Source organism: Pygocentrus nattereri, chromosome 24 (assembly GCF_015220715.1).
Source record: "Pygocentrus nattereri isolate fPygNat1 chromosome 24, fPygNat1.pri, whole genome shotgun sequence".
NCBI lineage: Eukaryota > Metazoa > Chordata > Actinopteri > Characiformes > Serrasalmidae > Pygocentrus > Pygocentrus nattereri.
The window spans coordinates 30,426,659-30,453,633 of record NC_051234.1 but is presented as its reverse complement, the minus strand read 5'-3'; the positions used below and the strand labels follow the sequence as shown (position 1 = coordinate 30,453,633).

At 42.2% G+C, this 26,975-nt stretch overlaps 2 protein-coding genes across 2 annotated transcripts in view; both read left to right on the top strand.

The window, feature by feature from the left end:
* Nucleotides 1–660: 660 nt before the first annotated feature.
* On the top strand, nt 661–18,855 carry LOC108434245. The gene is made up of 5 exons (XM_017709248.2): nt 661–815; nt 2,190–2,283; nt 4,138–4,305; nt 6,950–7,081; nt 18,608–18,855. Exons 2-5 carry the CDS (start codon nt 2,190–2,192, stop codon nt 18,739–18,741), a joined length of 528 nt encoding a protein of 175 aa, XP_017564737.1. The 5' UTR covers nt 661–815; the 3' UTR covers nt 18,742–18,855.
* A 4,373-nt stretch (nt 18,856–23,228) lies between these two features.
* The window catches only part of bcl2a (BCL2 apoptosis regulator a), a 52,809-nt gene continuing 49,062 nt past the window's right edge, over nt 23,229–26,975 (top strand). Inside the window, exon 1 of the mRNA XM_017710424.2 lies at nt 23,229–24,713. Coding sequence (XP_017565913.1) covers nt 24,228–24,713 — 486 coding nt within the window. The 5' untranslated portion in view covers nt 23,229–24,227. The remainder of the gene's footprint in view (nt 24,714–26,975) is intronic.

The window sequence follows — 26,975 nt, the reverse complement described above, 5'->3', positions numbered from 1 at the left end:
CACGGTCATATTCCGCTTCCACAGAAAAGGTGCTCCAAACTCTGCTTCCATGGTCATATTCCGCTTCCACAGCCATGTTCCACTTCCTCAGTTGTTTCCCGCATCCACAGTAAAGAGACTCCCAGACCAGTCAAACTGCTTTTATGGTTTAAAAAAGGTTCCCAGAGTTTTATACCTATATTTTATATTTTTAAACGCTTATAAATAATGTGTTTAGGAAGAATTCCATATGATGTTGTCATTACTAGTAGTAGTAGCAGGGGAGTAACAGAGTATCAGAGAAACAGATGGACTACAGTCTGTAACTGTAGAACTACAGAGTGCAGCTATACAGTCAGTGGAGCTGATAAGATGGACAGTGAGCGTAGAAACAAGGAGGTGGTCATGATGTTACACCTGATCGGTGTATATGCAACTAGTTCCCACCCACCTCTGAGTATCACTGTGCTGCATTGTTACTGACTTGTTGCAGGCAGGCTGCTACTGCTGGCTTAACACCAAGAGGAAGTCTCACTTCCGTCTGTTATTGTCACTGCACAGCTCGATCTGTGTGAATATGAACTTCTTCCATCAGAATGTGCCTGTAATACGCACTACCATGTATCATTGTCATGTCCTCCTCAAAGTCAAACTGAAGTCCAGATCCTCAGCCACACTCTCTCTGTCGTTGACGTTTAGTACTCCAGCTGCCCTCTGATTGGCTACCGAGCTGATAGGCGCGAGACACCTGACCGACTTTACTAACTGACCCATGTTTGACTTTGCTCATATCACGTAGACGAGCTGGAGACAAGCAAAGGCTTTCACTATTGAAGGTAATGAAACTGTAATCTGCGCCGTGTAGGAAGGTAATGGATCTGCGTTTGATGATAGTAAGAACAGGAGAGGACATATTTCCAACTGAATATGCTGGAGGGCGTGTTTGTTTGCTTGTTTGTTTGTTTGTTTTCTGCACTTGAATAAGTCAAGACTCCCGAGAAGGAAATGCGCATTATTTTGATATACATGGCTGTGGAGGTGACCTGAAGGTGCAGATCAAGTATTTGGATAGATTTCTTATTATTTCTACCACTTAATTGCTTTGTTACGCAGTTAAATTGTCTATCTGGTACAATAAATACGTACAGTATGTGTTACGTAAAGATAAAGAGCTGTTTTATTATTGTTATTCATGCATGATCCAGTTGCGCACGGTCTGCGTAATTACGCACTGGCGACATGGGCACCATTCAAAACGGGTACTTTCATTGTTCGCTCTCAGTCTTCTGCTTTGCTCGTTGGCTCTTCGGTGTGCTGGGTTATTTAAGGTTAGCAGGGTAAAGTCAGGATTGTTTCCTGGATTGTTTCGCTTTGGCTGCCATGTGTTCTCTGTTGCGTCTCAGCATCGCTCAGCGCGCGTGTCAACTGCGCCCTCTGGTGGTGGAAACGTGGAACCCGCGTTTTTGCACTACGTGCAGTGCAACACGTCGACACAAGCACAGTGCTCGACCTTACCTGGACGTTTGCAAATAGAAACTGACGTTGTTGAACTAAAACAGAGCAGGATTATAGAGTTTCTGGCCAGGTTTCCCCTCAGTGGCAGGGCATGTGCCATCTTGGACTCTTTTTGTGGCCACTTGTGGTCCTTTGTAGGAAAATGTATGTAAAGAAATGTGGATCCAGAAATAAGCTGCCCAGCAGCCTGCTCCCCCTACCACCAGCCTGTCCCCTCAGGCCGGCCATATTTATATCTAGGCCACAGCATGAGAAGTAGGCTGCAGTATCACTAATACACGCTATATGGCCAAAAGTATTCAGACACATCTTCTAAATAGCAATTAAGCTGCTTCAAGGTGCACCCATTGCTGTTTAATTGCATACAGCTTTTAAAGCTTTGCGAATAGAATGGGATGCTCTGGAGCAGCCGCACATGAGCCTGAGGTCGTCTAGAGGGTATAAATCCCCCAGCATTGGGCTGTGGAGCAGTGGAACTGTGTTGGAACTCCTTTCAAGACCATTGGGATGAGTTGGAGTGATCCAGAACGGACCATTCTTACCCCACTAATGCTCTCATGGCTGAATGCAGCAAATCCTCACTGCTGTGTTCCAACTGGCCCAGAGGAGTAGAGACAGAAACAGCGGACACACTCACTATTAATAGCCTTCATTTCAGAAGTATCCTACATTAAAGTCCCACCTCTGCTGTCCAGATGCTGTCCACCCGAGCACTGGTCCGGGGGCTGCAGGCTGGGCTCTGGAGGAGAGTGTCCACCTCCACTAGCGCACTGGCTGCCCACGGTCATTGTGAGTTATGCATCCCATTCATTCTTATCATGCATGCAGTACAATGTCACATGACTCTCTCTTATTGACTTTCACTCAGCCGTGATTCCTGTTTGGGGCTGCGTTTGAATCAGTTTTTTTAAGGCCTGCCATGGAACACGGGCCAAAGTTCACCTCTGTAATAAATCCTGTAACAGGTCTGGCTGCAAATTTGCGCATTGTTACCTGTAAAATACAAGGATGTGGGTGTAAATGCAGTCGGAGTGTCACTGTGAAAGGCCTCAAATATGGTTATTGCAGTCTGTCAAGCACTTGTCATTTAGCATTGGCCATTTTAATGTTCGTAGTTAAACCTTGCTGCCTGGAACTCATTATTACTACCTGGTAACTTTTCAGTAGATGGATTAAAAAAAAACTTGTTCCCTTTTATTAAAGGGAATTGCACCAATTTTCTAGCTTTTTGGCTAATTTAATCACTGAAATGTAAGCAAAGTCGTTCCAAGTTGTTTGATGTGAAATGGTGCATTGTAGAGAAACTTCATATTATTAATACTGAGAAAGATAAAACAGTGGTAACTCCAAAAAGTACATTTTCTTTAGGAGATATTTTACTTAACGATGCCCTGCATTTACCTCTTCACCATGAATGCATCTTAAAAATGAAAGGCCACATTAAAGTGAGGGAGCTTTTAGAGGCAGTGAGCCCTTCAGATGTCTGGTTCCTCTGACCCTGTGAGATGTTCTAGGATGGAGCATTTCACCCCAAACCACTCTGAATGACTGTATATATTTCAAAGATTGAATTGTGCAGGAATGTTGAAGAATAATGGGTATACTGCTTTTAGTGTAGCTTAATGTGATGAGATTTTTTTCCAGGTAAATTTTGAAATTTTGAAACGTAATTGTATCGCCAGTTTCAAATGTTAAACAAAAAGATTAAAAGAATAGAGATAGAAGGTTTAGATTTGATGTAAATGACACACACAGACATGGAACAGCAATGATTATGTACATAGCTCTGTGGTGTGTGTATACATATATATATATATATATATATATATATATATATATATATCACTGCTATCGGAACAAAACCTCATATCTCCAAAACAGTAACTTTACAGGAGAAGGAAAAAACCTACTTTACTTTTAATGGAAGTCAATGGAACCAGAATTCTTAGTTATTTTCCACCGCTTCTTTTAGTCCATCCATCATGAATTTTACACACAATGTAAAGGGCAATAGGTACTTTTAAATTTGGTGAAAAACTGAAAAACAACAAAAACAGAGATACAAGGTTTTGTTCTGATATCAGCAATGTGTGTGTGTGTGTGTGTGTGTGTATGTATATATATATATATATATATATATATATATATATATATATATATATAAATGGACATAACTACCATTGATAATTTCATCATTTCCTAATCATGCCAAAATACAGTTAAATAACAAAGTCATATTTTTTCACATGTACTGTCATTTCTCATTTCCAGGCCTTTTTCTATAATTTGTTTCCCCATATAAGCTTTTAAAGCATAACAGATTAGATCTGCCTCAGAGTAACACTTAGCTCTTTTTTAAAACACAGGAGCCCATTTTGGTGCCTGAAGGGTCCACGTCCAGCCCAGTTTGGTGTTTCCCCTGCTCTAATATGTGCTAAAGCTAATTATTAAGTCATTCTTGAGCAGGGAAATGACTAAACCAGGAGGCGGGTGGTTCATCTGTCGGCTAAGGGTCATAACAGTGCTAACAGCTAGCAATAGGATGCACTTTTTCTCTTTTCACAAGGGAGGGCGCTGTTTAGCCATGGATGTTTCTGGCATTACTCTTTCATTTAGTTAGTACTGTTTGGTGCTGTTTTTTAGCCTCAGCCGTGGATGTGGTTGACTGCAGCGTTCCTCAGTACAACAACCGCCTGGACACACCACTGCCCGACATCCCATTCATCACAAATCTCACTCCTGAGCAGAAGACACTGAAGGAGAAGGAGAAGGATGCGTGGACCAAACTTAGCAAGGAGGAGAAACTCGCACGTAAGTATCACCATCTTCATCAGTGTGTGTAGCAAGTAAGAGTTGGACACAACAAGCATATCTGAAAAACATTTTAGTTGCTTGTTAAAAAAAGGGATAGAGTTTAATTCCATATATATACATTCTCAAATTTGGAAATATTATCTGTATTTCACTCTCTGCAGTGCATAACATCATCCAGTGAAATCTTTGCGTGTGAAGGGCAGGGACAAACCCCCAAATAAAGCCCATGACCTTCGATCCCTGGCACTGGATTAAAAACTGACATGCTTCTGTAATGGATGTTACCACAGGGGCTCGGGAATGCTTTGAAAAAAACATTCCCAGTAAACTTAGCCCATCCTTGCATCCACAAAAGCAAGTTAAGATTGTTGGCCTGACTTCCACTGTGCAAAGTACAATGTCCAGAAACGCTGACAACTTCTCTGGGCATCTGAAATGGACTAATTCACGGTGGAAACATGTATTGTGGTCCGACGAGCAAATCTTTCACATTGCTTTTAGAAATAAAGGATGATGTGTTCTCCAGGTCAAAGAAGAAGACCATCCAGATTGTTACCAGTGTAAAGTTCAAAAGCAAGCATATGTAATGGTTTGGGGGGGGAAGTGTATTAATGGCATATTTGCACATCTGTGAAAGCATCATTAATGCTGAACACATTTTGGAGCAACATATGCAGCCTTTTAGACATGTTTTTCATTGACACCTATGCTTGTTGCATCATAAATCCTTTAAGAATAGATCTGCTGTTTGTGCTATGAAATTTTAAACCTGATTTGGAAGCAATGTTCAGACAAACTGTTGCTCATGCTTCACTAGTGCTGTGCTTATGTATCACATTTGGTGTAAAATGTTGAACCTTTGGTTTCAGCTCAAGACTACGTTAAAATGAACAGTTAGCTTGCTGACTAGAGGACTTTTGTAGAACATTTTCCATCTGGATCAGGCTTCGCTTAAAAGGTTCACTCTGTTATTTTAGAATCGCTAAGTGGTTTCCCTGCCACCTCATTAGCTATGCAGCTAATGGAAGGGCTTGGAGATTGCTCCCGGTACGTGGCTTTAGACGCCATGATCAATAGTCAGTAACGTGTTTTGAAACTGTAATTGCTTTGTTCACACCACAGGGCTGGTATGTGGGCCCACACTTCAGCTCCTCACTCTCATAACTACATACCTTCTATTGTTTACCGTTAAATTTATTGTAGTTACTGAGTAATAAGTCTCAAGATTAAGATTAAGGCCCAATCCCATTTGTTTTTGAGTGTCATCTTGCCCCTTAGAACTGAGTTACAGGGCAGTGGTTGAGATCTTCCCTCTGAAATGAGACCCTCAGATAAAAGAGCATCTCTTCATTAACAGCTACTAGCGCCGCTCTGTAGGCGACCCTGCCCGTCTGACAGCAGAGGAGGGGAAAGTTCAGCTCCTCACTGCTGGGCTTTAGTTACATTTAGGGATCATACGCCTTCAAAGAGGGGGGCAGTTATTTATTATCACCCCCCACTAATTATTCAGTGATATGAAGCTGAAGTCAGATGTTCTCCAGATTCTTGTTCACATTTCTCGTTCCAACTTAAATGAAAACCAATTAAGATGGAGCGGGAAATTTAGCTGGCTAGCTACCGAGACATTAGCATGCTCTTAGCTTGTTATGAAGAAAAGGACCAAAATACACTGAAACGACACTAAACTAAGATGAAACGGTGGTTATTGTAATTTTTTTAACAGAGAAAATTCTCACATTTGTGGGTTTCTTTGGTCTCTTGTTCGCCGTCTCGCTGGTTTTTCTTCTTTCCTCATATCTCTCTGTTTGGAGTCTCTGAGAAACCTCCGTTTGGAGGGTCATGTAGCCCCAACACTTCACCCCACCCCTCTATCTCAACTAAAATCGGGGTCGCCCTACATCTAGACATGAACACGCAGAACAGAGGGCTAGGGCTCAGTGGTAGGGGCGAGGGGTGACATGGGATTGGGCCCAAGTCTGAGTGATCAGAGATACTCAGCCTTTCTTAGCAACTGGGAGAAGCTGTATTGATGCAAACACCAGCCCTTCATGCTTTTATGGACACTGTTTGCTATTTTTTCTTATTGTTTAGCCGAATTTGCTGTGCAGTGTTCTTGAGTTTCGAATTTCCTCGCCGTTTCTGTGTTGGATACTGATAAGCTAGTCTGACTTCTTGCGCATTTCATGCCTGAAGGGCAAAGACAATAATTCTGCATGATGTATCAATTCTCTGGAAGAAGATGACTGTACTTCATTGGAAACAAGCTTCCACTAACTAGAAGGGATGATTCCATTGCTGTTTTAGGTGTTGGTATTGCTTTACTTCAGGCAATAATATCATCTAAAAAGCATCGTAAGTATTGCAGATGTGTCTCAGGGGTTGTATCATTGCTATCACAGTTTAACCACAAACAGAGCCGGTGTATTACTTCCATGCCCGTAAGGTGGCAGTGTTGCCCACATGTCTGACATCAACCATTCAGCTATTGCTCTGACAATGCTGCCATTGTGCAGTAATGGTAAATGAGCACACAGGTAATTCATTACATATGAAGCAATAAAGCGCAGGTTTTGTGCATAAGAGCCATTTGAAACCAGATATCATCCTTACTGTAAGATGTTAATTTTGAGTTCTTGTGCAGTGTACAGGCTCTCCTTTGAGCTGAGCTATGCTGAGATGAAGAAGGGATCAGATGAGTGGAAGACTGTGCTGGCCGGCTTCTTCTTCTTCCTTGGCTTCACCGGCCTTTTGGTTTGGTGGCAGCGCATTTACGGTGGGTATCACTTAAAATCGCCACTTAGAATATAAATAATAAAGTTCTGTCTATCTATCTGTCTATGTATCTGTCTATGTATCTGTCTATCTATCTATCTATCTATCTATCTATCTATCTATCTATCTATCTATCTATCTATCTATCTATCTATCTATCTATCTATCTATCTGTCTGTCTGTCTGTCTGTCTGTCTGTCTGTCTGTCTGTCTATCTATCTATCTATCTATCTATCTATCTATCTAGATAGATAGCTATCAAACACACTGTTGCAGAACTCAGAATTTCATCACCTTTTAAATTTTCTAAAACAAGCTACCTCCATCTAGACATAGTATACAGAACTGAGAATTAGAACTAAAAACCATTCGTCTCTGTGTTTTTCCACACTGTGGAATTAGACCTCTGCATTTAACCCATCCGTGCAGTGAAACACCCACATACATGCACTCTATTGAACACACACACTAGGGGGCAGTGAGCACACTTGCCTGGAGCAGTGGGCAGCCCTATCCATGGCGCCCGGGGAGCAGTTGGGGGTTAGGGGTCTTGCTCAAGAACACTTCAGTCATGGACTGTCAGCCAAGGGGATTGAACTAGCAGCCTTCCGGTCACAGGGCTGGTTCCCTAACCTCCAGCCCACGACTGCCCCACTGGAACACTTGGATATAACTTTGAGATTCTAACAACGTTTTATTTGAGCTGAAATGACTTCTTAGGCCTTAATTCATTGCAATCTTCTTACATCTTAAATCATTATGTAACAAAATCTTGCTATGTGAAATTTGTTTTATTAGTTTCGTGCTGGAGCTATGAAGCTAATGTTGCTTTAAGAAAAGCCATCATTAAGCATCATACAAACTGCATGCATAAATCAGGGACGGCAACTCAAATATTAAGAAAAGCCATTTTATCCTTTCAATAAAGATCAAACCACCTTGGGAGCCACAGCATTTTAGGTGCTAATGCCTGGTATAGAAAATATAAAAGAAAACGCAGACTGACTTTGCTCTGCTTTAAGCTTTAGCTCAGCTGTAGCTGCTTTTCTCACATCTCCAGCAGGAAACTTTTCCACAAAAATAAAACAGTTTCTTGTAAAATGTCTAGTAACTTTCTGTTTTTTACAAAGCTGGCGGAATGGAAAATTTGAAGAAGTGTCGGCTTCGTGACTTTTTAGTGTTTGTCAGTTTCCCGTTGCAGATTAAATGTATCAGGAAACCAGCTGGAGTGATTATAAACACAAATCAGTCAGTTTGTCTCTTAATTATCCATGTCCATCTTAAATCTCTCTCTTTGCCGTTTCGTAGCTACTAGCTGGGCGAGACTGTTGTCTGTGTTGCTATGGTGACCAGCCGTCTGGTCTGATCTTCAGGGTTAAAGGGTGAATCAGCAGTTCTACATTAACTCCAGCGTTTAAGACCATTTACTGTTAAACTGTGTTGAACGATCAGCAGAGCTTCATTTTACTGTAAAGGAGGATTATTTTATTATTATCTACAAATATAATTCTGCTGGGGAGCCACACCAGGGCGGTAACAGAGCCGCATGTGCCTCTTGTTGTCGACCCCTGACAACAAGCAATTGTATGCCTGCCTTATATCATGTTGAGCTGTTAATGCTTTAAAATCCACAGGTTTTGTTACATCCTAAACATCTTCATTGCTTAATTATTAATATTATGTCATTAATTACTCATTTGGAGTTAGTCTTAGGTTATAACGTTTGGACCTGTATGGGCCATTTTAGGGCTGTGTATAAGTCTATTTGAGATTAGTTAACACCTCAAGGCATTCTGAGATACGCAAGTACATGATGATTTAGTGATGCAGTTCTCATAACGCTAATCGGTGGCTACTAACTTCTATTACTTGTTAGCTACATTAGCTCTGTGTCTCCAGTGCTGAACCAGTGTAGAACGTTGGACACTGAACATGTCTTGGCTGATCTACAACATTTAGGAGGAAAATCATGTAAATATGAAGCACACATTTAAAAAGTCTTGAATTCTTGAATTCAAATAAGGTTTCACAGTTCCACAAGGTCCAGTTTGAGAAAATATACTCAAGCTAAGGTCCAGAACATCATAATGTTGTCATGATTTAGTGCCATATACTGTTCACTGAAGTAGCCGAGTAGGAATATCAGCATCTTATACAGTCGTCAGCTGAATATCAGATCAAATAAAGTCCAGTTCAGTCAGATTTCAACAACATTTACTGAACATCAGATCAAATAAAGTCCAGTTCGGTCAGATTTCAACAACATTTACTGAATATCAGATCAAATAAAGTCCAGTTCGGTCAGATTTCACCAACATTTACTGAACATCAGATCAAATGAAGTCCAGTTCGGTCAGATTTCAACAACATTTACTGAACATCAGATCAAATAAAGTCCAGTTCGGTCAGATTTCAACAACATTTACTGAACATCAGATCAAATAAAGTCCAGTTCGGTCAGATTTCAACAACATTTACTGAACATCAGATCAAATAAAGTCCAGTTCGGTCAGATTTCAACAACATTTACTGTCAGTTTCCTCTTTTTAGATCACGTCATGTGGAATAACTTCCCTCTGACTCACTTTCTTCTTTGACTGCTGTTTCTCTCCTCATCCCTCCCCAGTGTGGCGTCACTCACTCGAGTCTGAGTGTTCATCATAATGCACAGATCTGATTGGCTGACTGTGATATATACAGTGCATGTGATTGGTCTGTGAGTCTCCCGGGACGCTAAAGCTACTGTAAAGGCTAGGAATGTTATGCTGATTAAAACAGGACCACCCCCGTCTAATTATCCATTGTTTATTGTTTGTAGGTCCAGGTCCAAATAGGACAGCGTATGGGTCTGGACTCGGACCTCGGTGCGCCTATTATTGGTCTCTGATCTAAATAGAACCTCTGCCTTTACTAAAGACCCGTTGAAGAACGATTTTTTGAAGTGTGTATCACTTCAAATCATTCTTACGCAACATATGTAAGATGAGATAAGATAAGATAAGGCTTTTATTGTCATTCGCATCACATGTGGTACATGAGGTGGAATGAAACATTGTACTCACGGTCCAGTTAAACTCCCAAAGTAACATAAACAATAAATAGAAGGTGCAAATAAAGAGGTGCAACATTATTGTACAGCATTATTAAGTATTAGACTTGTGAGCGGTGTGTCCTTGGGTTTTGTTCTCTATGCAGCCCTCCTGTGTCCTGCTTTCTCATAACATGACTTACTCCGTTCGGCACACGGCTGAGGCGAGCGAGGGGTGTTCTTATCTCTTTCACCTGCAGTACACACTCCCTCTCTCTACTAGTCAGCCCTTTGTGCTCATGCACGGATAATTGGGCTGAGCTGTGTGTTTGTGGGCAGTAGTTCGGGAAAGAGAGCAGAAGGGGAGAGAAGACAGGAGAGAGATTTAAGTGTTTGAGCTTTGACTTCAGTTACGGAATCTCCTGCCTCCTTGCAGAATGAGCGCCTGCACTCTTCCCAAGGCTGCCTGTGTGTGTCTGTGTGTTTGTGTGCGGATGATTGACGGAGAGCACCTGTTAGTGAGTGTGACAGCATGTCTACCTGTACAAAGTCCTATATGGCAATGTACTGGCTTTCCATATACAGTGTCCTCTGCAGATACTGGCAATCATGAGCAAAATAAGCTGTATAGAATATTTTAATTAATCATCCTTTTGATCTTTCATTCAAAATATAAGCAAAAATCAAATCTTTCTTTAACCTCTTATTGACCAGGGTATATTTTGGTTATTCTATCTGAATTTGACCAAATTGTAAGGCAAATTATTCAATAACTGCATGAAATAAATGTAAAGTTTTATTTAATTTTTGTAAAAGCCCCTCAGATGAACAGAACGTGTGTTTTATGATCTCCACATGTCACTACATACTTACAATTCACTGCTGAAAGCCAAAAATCTCCGACACCCTTTGTGTTGTTTTCTAAAAGTGATGTTTCCAGAGCAGATCACTGAAGAGACGCCGTCTGTTTATAGTTTAGAGCCCAGATTTGGGGAAAAACGGGTCGACTTTCAGTAGAAAAACAAACTGAGTTCAGCTTCTTTTATTATAAGGGTTTAAAATGACGTCACCGTCTATTAGACTGGAGAGAAGAGCTACAGCCTCACACGACGCCCAGCTTCTGAATGGAGCTTATGGAATATGAACGTTATGAAGAACATGACCAAGTGTGGTTTGGACCCACCGGTGGTCTCAAGGATCGAAGAGGTTAAGGTATGAAGATAGAAAGAAAAAAAAAACGACCTAAATCCACAAAATAAATATTTTTATTAAATCTTAAACAGTTGGCACCCCTAGAAATTCCAGATGAAATATATTCCCACTCATATTTAGTGTTTTAAAGTTCACCTGAGTGATTAGGACCAATGAAATGCTCAGTTATGACTTCCTGTTTCACTGGTTAATATATATGAGATGAAACACAGGCCAAATTCCCTCAGTCATCCTTCATTATGAGAAAACAGCGACAAAAAGTTATTGAGCTGCATAAATCAGGAAATGGCTGCAAGAAAATAGCGAAACAGTTGAAACGTCCAGGTCCACAATCAGGTCAATAATTAAAAAGCTTAAAACAACTGGAGATGCTAAGAATCTGCCGGGAAGAGGATGTACGTCTGTACTGACCCCACACACAGTGAGGAAGATGGTGGATAAAGTATCTCCAAGGATCCCAGATGGGAAATTACAGACATTTGTCAGGTCTTGGACTCCTGAACTACCATTAACCCTCTAGTGCACGATGTTGCCTCAGGGCAACAAACATTCTCCTCGCTTTACAATAACATTATAGATATCTAAAGACACTGACAGGGTTAACAATAAAGGGCAGAGTTTGAGTAAGTCAAGAAAAAAAGGATTTTTCATTTGTGTATTCGCAGAAATATTTTTGTTGCCTAGAAGCAACATTATGCGACAGTCGAGTGGGTTTAGCCAGTAAAAAAAGTCAGGTGTCACCACTTCAGGGACCATGGATCTACACTCAGCGGCCACTTTATTAGCTAGTAAAAGGCTGGACCCCCTTTTGCCTTCAGAGCTGCCTTAATTCTTCGTGGCAGACTTTCAACAAGGTGTTGGAAACATTCCTCAGAGATTTTGGTCCATATTGACATGATAGCGTCACGCAGTTGCTGCAGATTTGTCGGCTGCACATCTATGAAGAGAATCTCCCATTCCACCACTTCCCAAAGGTGATCTATTGGATTGAGATCTGGTGCCTGTGGAGGTCATTGGAGTCCAGTGAACTCATTGTCATGTTCAAGAAACCAGTTTGAGATTATATGAGCTTTGTGACATGGTGCACTGTTCTGCTGGAAGTAGCCATGAGAAGATGGGTACACTGTGGTCATAAAGGGATGGACATGATCAGCAAAAATACAGGTAGACTGCAACATTTAAACGATGCTCAATTGGTACTAAGGGGCCCAAAGTGTGTCAAGAAAATATCCCCCACACCATCACACCACCAGCCTGAACCACTGATACAACGCAGGATGGATCCGTTCTTTCATGTTGTTTTACGCCAAATTCTGACTCGACCATCAGCAACATTTTTCCAATCTTCTATTGTCCAATTTTGGTGAGCCCGTGCGAACTGTAGCCTCAGTTTCCCGTTCTTAGCTGACAGGAGTGGCACCCGGTGTGGTCTTCTGCTGCTGTAGCCCATCTTCTTCAAGGTTCAACGTGTTGTGCATTCAGAGATGGTGTTCTGCATTCCTTGGTTGTAACAAGTGGTTATTTGTGTTCCTGTTGTCTTTCTATCATCTGGAACCAGTCTGCCTGTTCTCCTCTGACCTCTCACATCAACAAGGCATTTTCGTCCACACAACTGACCACTCACTGGATATTCCCTCTTTTTCGGACCGTTTTCTGTAAACCCTAGAGATGGTTGTGTGTGAAAATCCCAGTAGTTTCTGAAATACTCAGACCAGCCCGTCTGGCATCAACAACCACGCCACGTTCAAAGTCCCTTAAATCCCCTTTCTTCCCCGTTCTGATGCTCGGTCTGCACTTCAGCAGGTTGTCTTGACCACCTCTACATGCCTAAATGCACTGAGCTGCAGCCGTGTGATTGGCTGATTTCCATACAACGTAAAGGGTAAGAAGTATTTTCAAATTATGTCAAAAACTGAAAAATGGAGATACAAGGTTTTCTTCCGACAATGACATGCTATTTTGCTATATAGCAATATAAGTAGCTCTGTAGGTCAAATATATGACAGATATGGCTATTGCTATCAGACACAGCAGCATATATGGTAATACATCAGCTTTTCTAGATGCATTGTGCAAGAAAGAGGAAGAGATGGTGTGTGTGTGTTTGTGTGTGTGTGTGTGTGTGTGTGTGTGTGTGTGTGTGTGTGTGTGTGTGTGTGTGTGTGTGAAATTTAGAGCCCATGTCGGAAGCAGCCTAGACTCTTGCATCTCCCATCTCCTGTCTCGGAGGCCTCAGCTCTTTGAGGAAGGAAGTCAGTGCTACATCACCTCAGGAGAGACACTGCAGATGGAAAGAACACGAGTGCAGAGAGAGAAACAGACAGAGAGAAAGAGAGAAGAGAATAAGAGCCAGACAAATAAGAGGAGAGGGGGAGAGGACATGGCTCAAAGCTTTAAGCCAAGGTGAGAGAGGGTGAAAAGAAGAAGTAGCTGAAGAGAGAGAGTTGGAGAAAAAAAAAAAGTCCAAAGTCAGTTGTCGGTTGAGACTGGGGTATTTCCCACTCTGCTCCACCTCGTGTTGGAACTTGAAAAGCCAGGAGTGTGCGCCGCAGCTCAGGGGCTGCTACTCTGCTGCCTCATTAGGGGGCGTTAAGCACTCGTCTGGAGACTTAAACCGGCGGCAGGCTTTAAGGAGGAAAAAGGCTGATGAAAGAAGCCGCTTAAACTCTTAGAAGTGTACAGTTATTGTTGCCTTTTTTTACTGTAGAAATCTAATTGCCTAATTATGTCATTAATTACATGCTTGTGGAAGGAATTGTCTGCATCTACGTTTGATTTACGTTGTGTATTGACAAGAACAACACAAATATGGGTCATTCTAGTCACAACTGACTATCAAAATCTTTTACTTTGAGTGATTCTGTACTTTAATTATGTTTATTTTATTAAAACAAATGATTAAACAATCAATTTTGTCACTAAAATGTGGGGTGTGTGGAGTCAGTACAGCTTAGAGCAGATCATTTCAATGGAATATGGTTCAGTTATGTTCCCTGACTGAAGGGACTGAGATGGACCGTTGAGGGGACCACCCCAGTGACAGATTAGTTCCTTTATTTCTGAGAGTGCACATACATGCATAAATAAGTGAGCAAATAAATACAGATTGTGCACAGATTTGCAGGAAAATGCTATAGAGGAAACTGAATTTCACTCAATCAACAAAACGTCATTTGACTGTGGATGTTGGTACTTATTCAGCACTGTGTGAAAGTTTTAGGCATCTAATCAAATGTTTAACCAGTTGACCTCAGCAGTGAGTTTATCACCATATACATTAGAATAAAGTCGTATTCATAATTCAGATAAACAGAAAAACAATAAACAGTAACAAGAATTTCTCGGATCCATATTTTTCCTGGACACCTTCACAGCCGCCACATAGACTCGTTAATATCATCAATGACATCATGAGCTCAATTTACTGAGCACTGATTGGTCAAACCAGGAGCTGCTTTTTAACTACATATAATACTGGACTTCCTCGAGGAGAGGCTTGGAGATGGGTAAACAAACACAGTCACATCCAGAACATCACTATTTATTATATATATATATATATATATATATATATATATATATATATATATATATATATATATAAAACATACACACAGAGACACACACACACACACACACACACATATATATATATATATATATATATATATATATATATATATATCATTATTAATTAATATTCTATAAATTTTGTTTATTCAAATATTAACACTTTTCTCAGCAAATAAACACAAACTACACAAATAAACAGATTTTGAAAACGAGTCTTGGGGGCCTCAGACTTTCACACAGTACTGTACATACGACTGTATAGAAATATGTTGATGGTTGTGACATCACACCCATGTCGAATGTAAACTGGACCGTTTGCATTGACTGAGGCAGGACCGATATGTTTTCAAACTCATTTAGTTCATGTGGCCTCTTTAATATCAAAACATTTTTTTTTTATTGCTGCTGATGCGACTTTTACAGGTTAAGAAGGTCGCCGCCCCTGTGCTCCACGCTGCTCCACCAGCAATATTACATTTTCTCATCATATTCATCCGCCCCTATCTGCCGAGTCCCCACCCTGGGGAAATAATAGTTGTTTGCAGTCATGTTCATTTTGTGATATTTGGCTGTGCGAGCCTTTTTGTGTGCGCTCGCATGTTCTGTTTTGAAGATGCGCCCGCCTTGTTGCGGGTAGCGGGAGTAGTTTGGTTCGGCCCGCCGTGCGCTCACACACATTCTCACTCATTTCTTTATTCCGTTCCTGTTTTCTAGCTTGAAGATAAGACGGCAGCGTTGGGCACTTTGTAGTCAGGTGCAGCCTCTGTCAGGACAATTAATGGCTCTTTATTTCTTTCTTATTTTTTTGCTGACAGAGCCACAGTTGTGTGAAAGGTATGCGCGAGGGTGTGTGTGTGTGTGTTTGGGAGGGTGGGGGAGGATAGTTTAGGGGATTTTGCACTATAAACCGTTTCTTTCATTCTCTCTCTTTTTCTTTTTTTCTTCCTTTCCTTTTTAGAGATTTTTTTCTGTTGCCGTGTGTCGTCTCTTTCCTTCCTGCGGTGCATTGTAGCGTTATTAGGTACAATGAGCTTATTTTATCCGAGGCTGTGTCTATCAACAGTGCGTGTGTTCTGAATATATATTGAGAACATAGTTAGAACTCTTGTGTGTTTAGATGCGAAATATAGTTTCAGGGTGAATAATAGCGCCATTGTTCATAAAGGTGCATGAAAGGCTGAGCGGTTTGTTCCAGCAGCGCTGACTCCCCAAGTGAAGCTGAGGTCAGGTCAAATGAAAGTGTCATTTAGGTCAGTCTACAGATATGACACATCAGCGGCTTAGCACCTTTCACCTCTGGATGTTTATCAGCAGTGAGAGGAATGAGTCATTTCTGAGTGATTCTAGGTGTTCCTGCAGTCACTGATGGTAGATGTCATTGGATGTGAGTCTCACTGAAGCTCCTGGCTGTGATGCTACTGTAATGTATTCGGCTCTTGGTAATGACGTGAATTCTGCAGCATGAAAAATGTCAATACATGCAGCAGCACAGGGAGAACATTTGAAATGTATTCTAAGTTTCCTGAATGACTTTTTCCTCCCTAAATTCAAATACTGAGTGTAAAGGTTTTCACTGCATCTCGCAACAAAGAATATTACTCGGATATGCACTGCTTGTCTTGGTGTTTCATTTTAAAATGAAGGGACATATGAAGGGACAGTGTTTTCCCACTATGAATTCCTGTTATTTTGTGTCAGTAAAAGTAAATCTGTTTGAGAATAAATCTATTTAGTCCCAGGGAACAGAGTAAAATATTAAAACTCCAGCAGCACTGCTGTGTCTGATCCACTCAGACCAGCACAACACACACTAACACACCACCACCACCACGTCAGTGTTACTGCAGTGCTGAGAATGATCCACCACCCAAACAGTACCTGCTCTGTGAGGGTCCATGGGGGTCCTGACCACTGAAGAACAGGGTAACAGAGTATCAGAGAAACAGATGGACTACAGTCTGTAACTGTAGAACTACAGAGTGCAGCTATACAGTAAGTGGAGCTGATAAAGTGGACAGTGAGCGGAGAAACAAGGAGGTGGTCAGTGTCGGCTGATTGATCTATAAGCTTCCATTAGCAGGGTTGGGATAGCTACTGAAAAATTTGTAGTTCTCAAAATTTGTAGCAGCTACAATTTAGCTACTTTTCCAGAAAAAATAGTGGCTACTTTTTAGTTTTACTTTTTACTTTCAAAGTGCGGCGGGCAGAATGTTTGTGAATCTCCACCTGACACACCAAACAACCCCAAGTGAGTGTGAACAAGACACTGCGTTTAATCCAGGGCCAGAAAGATACACACAATAGGAAAGCTGCAAATATAGAAAAAGAGCTGGGCTAAAGCTTAAAGCAAAGTAAGCAAAGTAAGTCTGTGTTTTCATTTATACTTTTCAGCCTGTACCAGCACATCAGCACACACTGAGGCATATTTACAGCCGAGATGGTAAAACGAATATAAAGTGTTGTGGCTCCCAGGGGGTGTGTCACGATTGGCTCCTCCCACTCCATGTGCGTTTGTTTTCGTTTTGTAACTCCGCCCTTGATTGTGTTCACCTGTCCCTCATTGTCCCGTGTATTTAAGCCCCCTGTTTGCCCCTTGTGTGTGCCGGTCTTTGTATTGGTCTTTGTTTGATGTGTTGATTCTGGTTTTTGTCATGTCTGTTCCCCGATCTGTCCGTGTCGGCTCTATGAACCTGGACTGTTATGACCACGACCCTGGATTTGCCCATAATAATCTCAGCGTGTGTGTCCGCCTCCTCGCTCCCCCTTACAGGGGGGTTTTAGTTTTGTTGAAAAGACAGAAAAGGCTCTTCTTACCATTTAGGTTGCGACCCCTGAGCTAAGCCTACTAGTAAGGGGTGATCAGCGCGTGGGGCCAGCGGATTACTGTTCGCTCGAACTCCACAGCTCAGTCAGTAGTTCTATGGTTCAGATTTTGCTCACATTGCCTGAAGCCTATAGTGAAACGGTGAAAATTATCACTACAGCTACACAAACATTTGTAGGCGCTACAGCTACTGGCTACATTTCATACGACTGAAGTGGCTCCAGCTATTAGCTATGAAAATTTGCAGTTCGCTACAAATGTAGAGCTACTACTTACTTACTCCCCCATGCCTGTCCATTAGTTGTTAGCTACAATAGCCTCCTACACTCTCAGAAATAATGGTACTAGACTGTCTCTGGGGCAGTCCCCCTCTTGTCTCTGGGGTGGTCCCCTCAAGGGTCCATCTCAGTGCCTTTAGTCAGGGAACATAACTGAACCATAATCCACTGAAATGATCTGCTGGACTGACTCAACACACCCCGCCTCGCCTCGCCTCCAGGCGTTTATTCTACTGCTCTGTTTTAAAACATTCGGTTATGAAAAGGAACAAATACCAACTTTTCACCTGGAGAAACTGATTTAAGCTCCACAATCAGACCTTAAAACACCTTTACACTGTTTGTAGCTTGATGAACGGAAAATGTACCTGCACAGAACCTTCATTTACAACAGTGCAGCTTTGGTGCAAAGCTAAAGAAATACACCTCTGACAGTTAAGCAGTCTGTGCTGAGGGACCATATTTAATGTAAAAGGGAAATGATCTAAATAATTATTCCTTTGGCACCTTTTTATGTGTTATGGTTTAGGTGAGAACTACAGTTTTAACCATGGTTAAACTCAAACGGTCGATTGTCCCAGACTGAGGTCCTGTGTGCTCTCTGTTCTGCAGTGTACGGTGATGTTCCCCACACCTTGTCGCCTGAATGGGTGGAGAAGCAGACCCAGAGGATGATCGACATGAGGGTGAATCCTGTCCATGGCTTCAGCTCCAAATGGGACTACGAGAAGAAACAGTGGAAGTAGGAGAATCCCTCTTGCTACAAGTTTAGCGAAACCCATCTTTAACCTGTGGAAGACTCAGAGCTCAACCGCCTTAAAACCTGTTCAGTATGTCCAATAAAGACCGGCTGGAATGTACATGTGTGTGTGTGGTATTTTTTAACAAAACGCTTGAGATACTTCTCGGTTCTTTTATATCTTACTATTTAAAACTCCAATAAGATTCCTCAAACCAGGCCTCAGCCTTAGTGGGATTGGCTTAGAACCAGCAGATGAAGACCATGGTAACTGTAAATACGTCCATTAGTTCGTATTAGTGAATCGTTCAAAGGTGTAGAATCACTGTTTTCGGTATGATGAGATAGATTTGCTAAATACATATGAGGGGAAAGGACCTGCCCCAGGTGGAGGGGGTCCTCAGGGTCTTGTTCACAATTGATGGAAAGAGGGATGGTGAGATCAGCGGCACAGCAGTAATGCAGTCCCTGTACCGGACTGCAGTGGTGAAGAGGGAGCTGAGCCATAAGGTGAAGCTCTCTGTTTACCTGTGGTGAAAGTCATGAGCTCAGGTAATGACCGAAAGAATGAGATCGCACATACAGGTGGTAGAAATGAGCTTCTTCTCAGGGTGACAGCAACACTCTACTTGACAGGGTGAGGAGCTCAGAGCAGAGCCGCTACTCCTCCACATTGAGAGGAGCCAGTTTAGGTGGTTTGGGTATCTGATCCAGATGCCCCCTGGCCGTCTCCCAGTGGGGCTTTACCAGGCACGCCCTACGACGAAGCCCAGAGGTTGTCTTAGGACCTGCTGGAGGGATTATATCTCCAAGTTGGCCTGGGAGCAGCTTGGGGTCCTCTGGAATGAGCTGGAGGAAGTTGTGGGGGACAGAGTGGTCTGGGATTCTTTGCTCTCCAATCTGCTACCATGACCCCGTCTGGATTAAGCGGTTAAAGATGATGAACGAATGAACAAATGACTGAATATATATGTAAAATGGCTCGGGTGCGATGCTACTACTCCACAGCTTCATAGATTTTGACTTATTGGTAGGAAGAGAAGCATCAAATGTGTCCATAACGATGGACAGGACAGTAAATGATTCTCTAACGGTCAAGAAACAAGTATAGCATTAAGAATGAAGATAAAATTAATGTACATAATGCATCATATTCGAAAAGTAGTGAGCGAATCTGAAGACAGACTCATTCTTATGATGAAATGGTAATTACACTGTGTAATTATCAGTTAGGTCCTTCTTGGTGTTTCCAAAAAAACCTGAAACATTCAATGAAATATCTTCAAATACTCTGCATCTCTTTAAGTCTATGTAGCGTATTTTGAGATATATATGTTATTTATTATAGTACACATTTGAAAAGGTGATTCTCTAGTAAAGTGAATGGTTCTATATAGAACCATGAACACTCACAGAATCTCTTGCATAATTAAATGGTTCTTTGAATAGTAAAACGTTTCTTCAGATTGATAAGGAGTGTGCTGTATGTGGTTCTATATAGAACTGTCTTGAAAAGGGTTCTAAACAGCACCAAAGAAGGTTCTTCTATTGTTATAAGCCTGACACTGTAATAATAGCAGTTTTGGTGCTATATTGAAACCTTTTCATAGAGATTCTATATAGAACCATTCTCTTTAATAAAGAACCCTCGAAGAACCATCTTTTTAGAGTGTAAATATTGTGTTAATATTAGTTGCATTTATTCTAATATTAATGTTTTTCTGAGCAAATAAACACTTACTGCCCAGTTAAATAGCTTTTTTAATCTAAGTCTCTCGGGTGCCTAAAACATCTTGATGCTGCAAATTGAATAACTTGTATTTAATGGCAATTTTGAGTGAATACTAAATAAATGAAATGGTGGTCTCAGACATTTGTGCAGTAGTCCTGATATTCAGGGTTAAGAAGAATACTTTGAAAGCGTATTTATGGCTGAATACTGACTATGCTGTCCTCAATGTATTCAATAATATACTCTGTTACCATACATAAAATGTTTATATTTATCAGTCTACTCAGGCTTTAGCAGAGCTCAGTAACACTGAGATTAATAACTGATCACATTGATTTATCAGTCTACTCAGGCTTTAGCAGAGCTCAGTAACACTGAGATTAATAACTGATCACATTGATTTATCAGTCTACTCAGACTTTAGCAGAGCTCAGTAACACTGAGATTAATAACTGATCACATTGATTTATCAGTCTACTCAGGCTTTAGCAGAGCTCAGTAACACAGATTAATAACTGATCACATTGATTTATCAGTCTACTCAGGCTTTAGCAGAGCTCAGTAACGCTGAGATTAATAACTGATCACATTGATTTATCAGTTTACGCAGGCTTTAGCAGAGCTCAGTAACACTGAGATTAATAACCGATCACATTGATTTATCAGTCTACTCAGGCTTTAGCAGAGCTCAGTAACACTGAGAAAAGTAATTACATTAATAATAATAATAATAATAAATTCACATTGCTACAGCAGCAATGACAAAGCGTCAAGAAAGGGAATAAGAAGAGAGGTAACAAACAAGATAAAACTCTGTTAATTACTCAGTTTTTATTCAACTTAAACTTGGAACTAAGTTGTAAATAAATCTGAAACTGAAACTTTGCTTGTGTGTAAAAAGTGATTTCAGAGCCACTCGGTTCTCCCTGATGGAAACTGTTTACCTTCAGTGTTTTGTGCTTCTGATCATTTTAATAGACGTCAGCGTCACTAATTAATGACGTTCTATTAAAAGACTGGTTTACCAAGAGAGACGCTGGAGGACTTTCACCTGAAATGAGTTCATGAAGCCAGTCTGGTTATAAAAATGATAACAGGACATCAGAGCCAGAATTACTCTTTTAGTACTTTTACTTTATACTTAAGTACATTTGAAGGCAAATGCTTGATTTAGTGATTTGTGTACTTTGTCCACTACAGTGTCTAACATCCTCCCACCACCTGCACTGAGCTTCCCAGGACAGATCTGGCCCTCTTAATGAGTCTGTTCTCAGTGAGGTCCTCTTTTATTTTAAAATAGTTAATAATTCTCCTAAAAATATGAAAATTGTTCTGAATACTGCTTTTAAAACCTGTACCTTGGACTGAATACAGACACATTACATACCAGCTCTGCTGATATTTTCCTTGTCGTCAGTCATTTGTCGTTTGGGTGGTCTTTAAATGAAATGCCAGGTCAAAACATGGGTCAATACTGGACATAAAAAAATCTATAAGACAGACTAAACTAGTGACTGTAGCACTACAAAACCACAACAAAACCACAGCCGTTGCTTTTATGTTTGACTGCAGGATGAATTACACCCTTAAAAGCACTGATTAAGTGTAATTAGCATACACGTTAAAGTATTCATATCACATGCTGCCCGTTTTGCCACGCTAAGAACCCAGAAGCCAGTGTGCCAACGGCCACAGTACAATGCAAGCCTGCTGTATTTGCAAGTTAAACTATTGGAGGGTGCACGATTCAAATTGAGGAGTGCTGAACATCGAATGGCCACTATAAACATGTCTTAGAGCAAAGGCATCTACGTCTGACCTCTTTCCTTAGAAAGAAACCCAGTTTATAATGAATTATTCACAAATGTAGTAACACAGAGGCTTAGAAACAGGTCATATATAGACGTATAATAGCCTTTATTATAACTAAAACATTCATCAGATATAGAAACATATAACATTATGACATAATAGTGAGGCAAAGTCCATTTATGAGAGACAAAATAAATAAATTGGACGTTTGAATATAGAATTTATCCATTAAAACCATAATGCTTGCAGAAAAAATGACAAATGTAGGACTGAAACAAAGAAATATGTACATAAAAGTTTAAAAAGGGATAAATACAGGGTTGAATTTACATGGGCTGTCGTGATTCAAAATAGAAGAAGAAATAAAAGAAAATAATAAGTCCATTAAGGCATAGTAGCAAATAGTAGCACCCCCCCCCCCCAAAAAAGTTTTTATTTATTTATTTATTCATGCAATGGCTTTAATTTAGCAATATATGGTACATAACAACGACAGAACAGGTGTGGACGATGGGTGTACACTGTATGATGCCTGACCACAGGCTGTAGCGACAGAAATGTCTAGGAAAAGTGAAAAAACACAAAAAAGACAAAAATAACAGTGAGGCACAGTCCATCAAGAGGACGCACAGCAAAACACTGGTTTAGTAACGTGGCATTTAACGCGGTATTTAGCATTAAAATCATAATATAATATCAACGCACTCCACATCTGGATCTGTATATGAGAAGCAGCACATTTCAACTTCCAGAAACAATAATAAAGCGCTGCTTTTCTGGCGCTGTAAACAGCAGCGTCTCGTCAGCTCGTCCTCCGCCGCAAAAGACTTGAATGAATGACGCAGGCGACGGCCACGCCCCCTTCGCCTTTTCAAATGACCCCAGTCTTTCGGTCTTCCCCGCCCCCCTGGCGACAAGCCCCGCCCTCCTCGTACACGATTGGCTAAAGCGTTCGAATGGCTCCGGCCCTCGCAAGACGCTCCAGCGGGCGAAACGGTCCAATCGCAGCGCAGGTGGGCGTGGCCGTGGCGCCGTACGGCTGAAGCGAGAGCGAGCAGACGGGGCTGAATGAAGCGTTACGGCGTCCTGCATCCGCGAGCTCCGGCTCGAGCCCAGTTTCAAGCGGAGCTGTAACGGTTAGTTTTTCCATAACGGCTCTTCCCGCCGTGGCTCCGGGAGGGAGAGAGAGAGCCGACCCAGCCCGGCCTGGCAGCCGTAGGTGGATAACAGCTTTCATTTCATTCCTCTTCCGTCTTTCTGGGAAGCCCTGAGCGCGCTATCCATGGGATTACGACACTGAGAAGAAGAGCGAAGGAAGAGGAAAAAATATTTAAAATATAGAAAAGAAAAAGAATTAAAAAAAAAAGATTTATTTATTTATTTTTAGTGAAACTAATATCGGTTCTAAACGAGCCGCTTCAACTTTCGCTAGCGAAAAATAAATAAATAAATAAATAAATAAAAGACTGAAGGGGGCGTATCCGCGCGTGAGTAGCTAGCGAGGCATCCCCGCCCCCCCCAACTCGATCCTCACGCCGGCCGAGCTGAGCTCGCTCGCGCTGCCGCGGAGTTCTGGCCGTTGGAGCGGAGATGGGTGTCGGTCGCCCCGGAGAAGTTGTGGAGGGATAGAGGGATAGTCTTCATCTTTTCGGCGCCGCTTTTCTGCTTTTTTTTTTTTCTTCTCTCCTTCCCGCCAGATGACCGCGCGGGCGCGCGAGCGTGGTTCGTTAACGGCAAAGAAGGCAAAAGCGACGCGCGAGAAAATGTCTCTTGGTGTCGGAAGGTCTGTTCGCGTCGAGACTTTGTGTTTGGAGACCGCGCGGCGCAGGCAAGCCCGTTGTTATTATTAATGATAGTAATTATAATAATAAGATGATGTTTTGGGAGTGAGCCGCTCCCGTTGTCGCCCCGTTTTAGAACTAACTCGTTACCGGATTTAAAAAAAAATAATGGCCAATGAAAGTCCCTACAACATCCGGGACATCGTGGAGAGATACATCCAGCACAAACTTCTCAAGCGAGGCTACGTGTGGGAGTTCCGCCCCGGCGCCGCCGCCGCCGCCACGGCCGACGACGACGACAACGACGAGGCCGAGATGCCGCGCGCAGGGCCCGCGAGGCTGCACCGGTTGCTGCGCGAGGCCGGCGATGAGCTCGAGCGCGCCTACCAGCGGGACTTCGCCGCCATGTGGGACCAGCTGCGCGTGGCGCCGAGCACGCAGCTCCAGCGCAGCTTCGTGGCCGTGGCCGAGGAGCTGTTCGGCGACGGCGTGAACTGGGGCCGCGTCGTGGCCTTCTTCGAGTTCGGCGGCACCCTGTGCGTGGAGAGCGTGAACCGCGAGATGGCGTCGCAGGTGGACCACATCTCGAGCTGGATGACCGATTACCTGAACGGACCACTGCTGCAGAGCTGGATCCGGGACAACGGTGGCTGGGTGAGTGGCGAGGAGCTTCCTTTGATCACGCAGCTCAGAAGATCAGAGACACTCTGTCACTCCTCAAAGGTGGCAGAGATCTCCATGGTGGAGATGGCAGTGGTTTAGATCTTAAACTCAGAGATCTCCATGGTGGAGATGGCAGTGGTTTAGATCTTAAACTCTGAGATCTCCATGGTGAAGATGGCAGTGGTTTAGATCTTAAACTCTGAGATCTCCATGGTGGAGATGGCAGTGGTTTAGATGTTAAACTCTGAGATCTCCATGGTGGAGATGGCAGTGGTTTAGATGTTAAACTCTGAGATCTCCATGGTGAAGATGGCAGTGGTTTAGATCTTAAACTCAGAGATCTCCATGGTGAAGATGGCAGTGGTTTAGATGTTAAACTCTGAGATCTCCATGGTGAAGATGGCAGTGGTTTAGATGTTAAACTCTGAGATCTCCATGGTGGAGATGGCAGTGGTTTAGATGTTAAACTCTGAGATCTCCATGGTGGAGATGGCAGTGGTTTAGATGTTAAACTCTGAGATCTCCATGGTGAAGATGGCAGTGGTTTAGATGTTAAACTCTGAGATCTCCATGGTGGAGATGGCAGTGGTTTAGATGTTAAACTCTGAGATCTCCATGGTGAAGATGGCAGTGGTTTAGATCTTAAACTCAGAGATCTCCATGGTGGAGATGGCAGTGGTTTAGATCTTAAACTCAGAGATCTCCATGGTGGAGATGGCAGTGGTTTAGATGTTAAACTCTGAGATCTCCATGGTGAAGATGGCAGTGGTTTAGATCTTAAACTCAGAGATCTCCATGGTGGACATGGCAGTGGTTTAGATGTTAAACTCTGAGATCTCCATGGTGAAGATGGCAGTGGTTTAGATCTTAAACTCAGAGATCTCCATGGTGGAGATGGTAGTGGTTTAGATCTTAAACTCAGAGATCTCCATGGTAAATCTAACACTGGTTTAGATGTTAAACTCCAGCGATCTCCATGGTGAAGATGGCAGTGGTTTAGATCTTAAAGGCTCCATGGCGAAGATGGCATGCTGCTTATATCTTATACTCAGAGATCTTTATGGTGAAGATGACATTGGTTTAGATCTTAAACTCAGAGATCTCCATGGTAAAGATAGCATTGGGGTAGATCTTAAAGGCTCCATTGCGAAGATGGCATTGGTTTACATCTTAAAGGTAGATATCTTCATGACAAACACAGCAGTGATTTAGATCCTGAAGGCAGAGAATGGTTTAGATCCTGAAGGCAGAGAATGGTTTAGATCCTGAAGGCAGAGAATGGTTTAGATCCTAAAGGCAGAGAATGGTTTAAATCTTAAACTCTGAGCTTCCCATGGTGAAGATGGCATTGGCTTAGATCTTAAAGTCAAAGATCTCAGTGCCAAAAGATGCCAAAGCCTCAGTTCTTCTCTCACGTTGGGGCTCTCAGCCACACCCACTTTCCCCATGTGCAGAAGTGGAATGCTCATTTTCAGATGCTTCTTGGCAAATGCTCTGCCAGGAGTCCTCTCCCCACCCATCCAGCAGAGTGTGTTAAATATCTAATGATTTTCAGGCTGTGAGCTGCTCCGGCGTCGACTTACAGTCTCCACTACCTCATATTCTTTTTGAAAGCTGGAAACTCCTTTGCTTTTGCCTTTGGGGTCAAGCCTTCATGCTGTAAAGTAGTTGTCAGCCAGGTGTCGGAGAGATTGGTGTCGTTTTGGTCTGGATTCACTTGCTGGAGGGTCTCTGAGGAGAATTTGGCTCCCGCCCTGGACTGGAGTATGAATGAAAAATCAGGCATATCCACCAGCGCACTTAATCCTTCAGTCAAGTATAGAAGCACTTCTTTTTTTTTTTGGTTCAGGATCAGTGGGTGCAGAGCTCTTGTTTTACCACAGCCTGGTTCCTGCACTGCAGTGCTTGTGCGTTGAATAATTTACAGCATAAATTGAGGCAGCCCATCACAGCTCTGTGTACTTTCATATGAGAGGGTGAGCTCTGTCTGGCTGCCCATAGCGTGGTACCTCGAAATCTCGAATGCTGTCCTCCTCCTCCTCCTCATCCCAGGAGAAGATCAGACTAGTGCTGGGATGTCTTGATCAAATTCAGCACCACAGATTATTTTTTGAAAATATCATGATATCAGATAGTATTCGAGTTCGGATTAATGTAGTTAATGACCCATTCCTGAGTCTTGGCTCTCTATGCTAAAATATTGTCTTGTTTTCTCTTACAGTTACGCCAAAATGAGCCTTTAACCACATACAC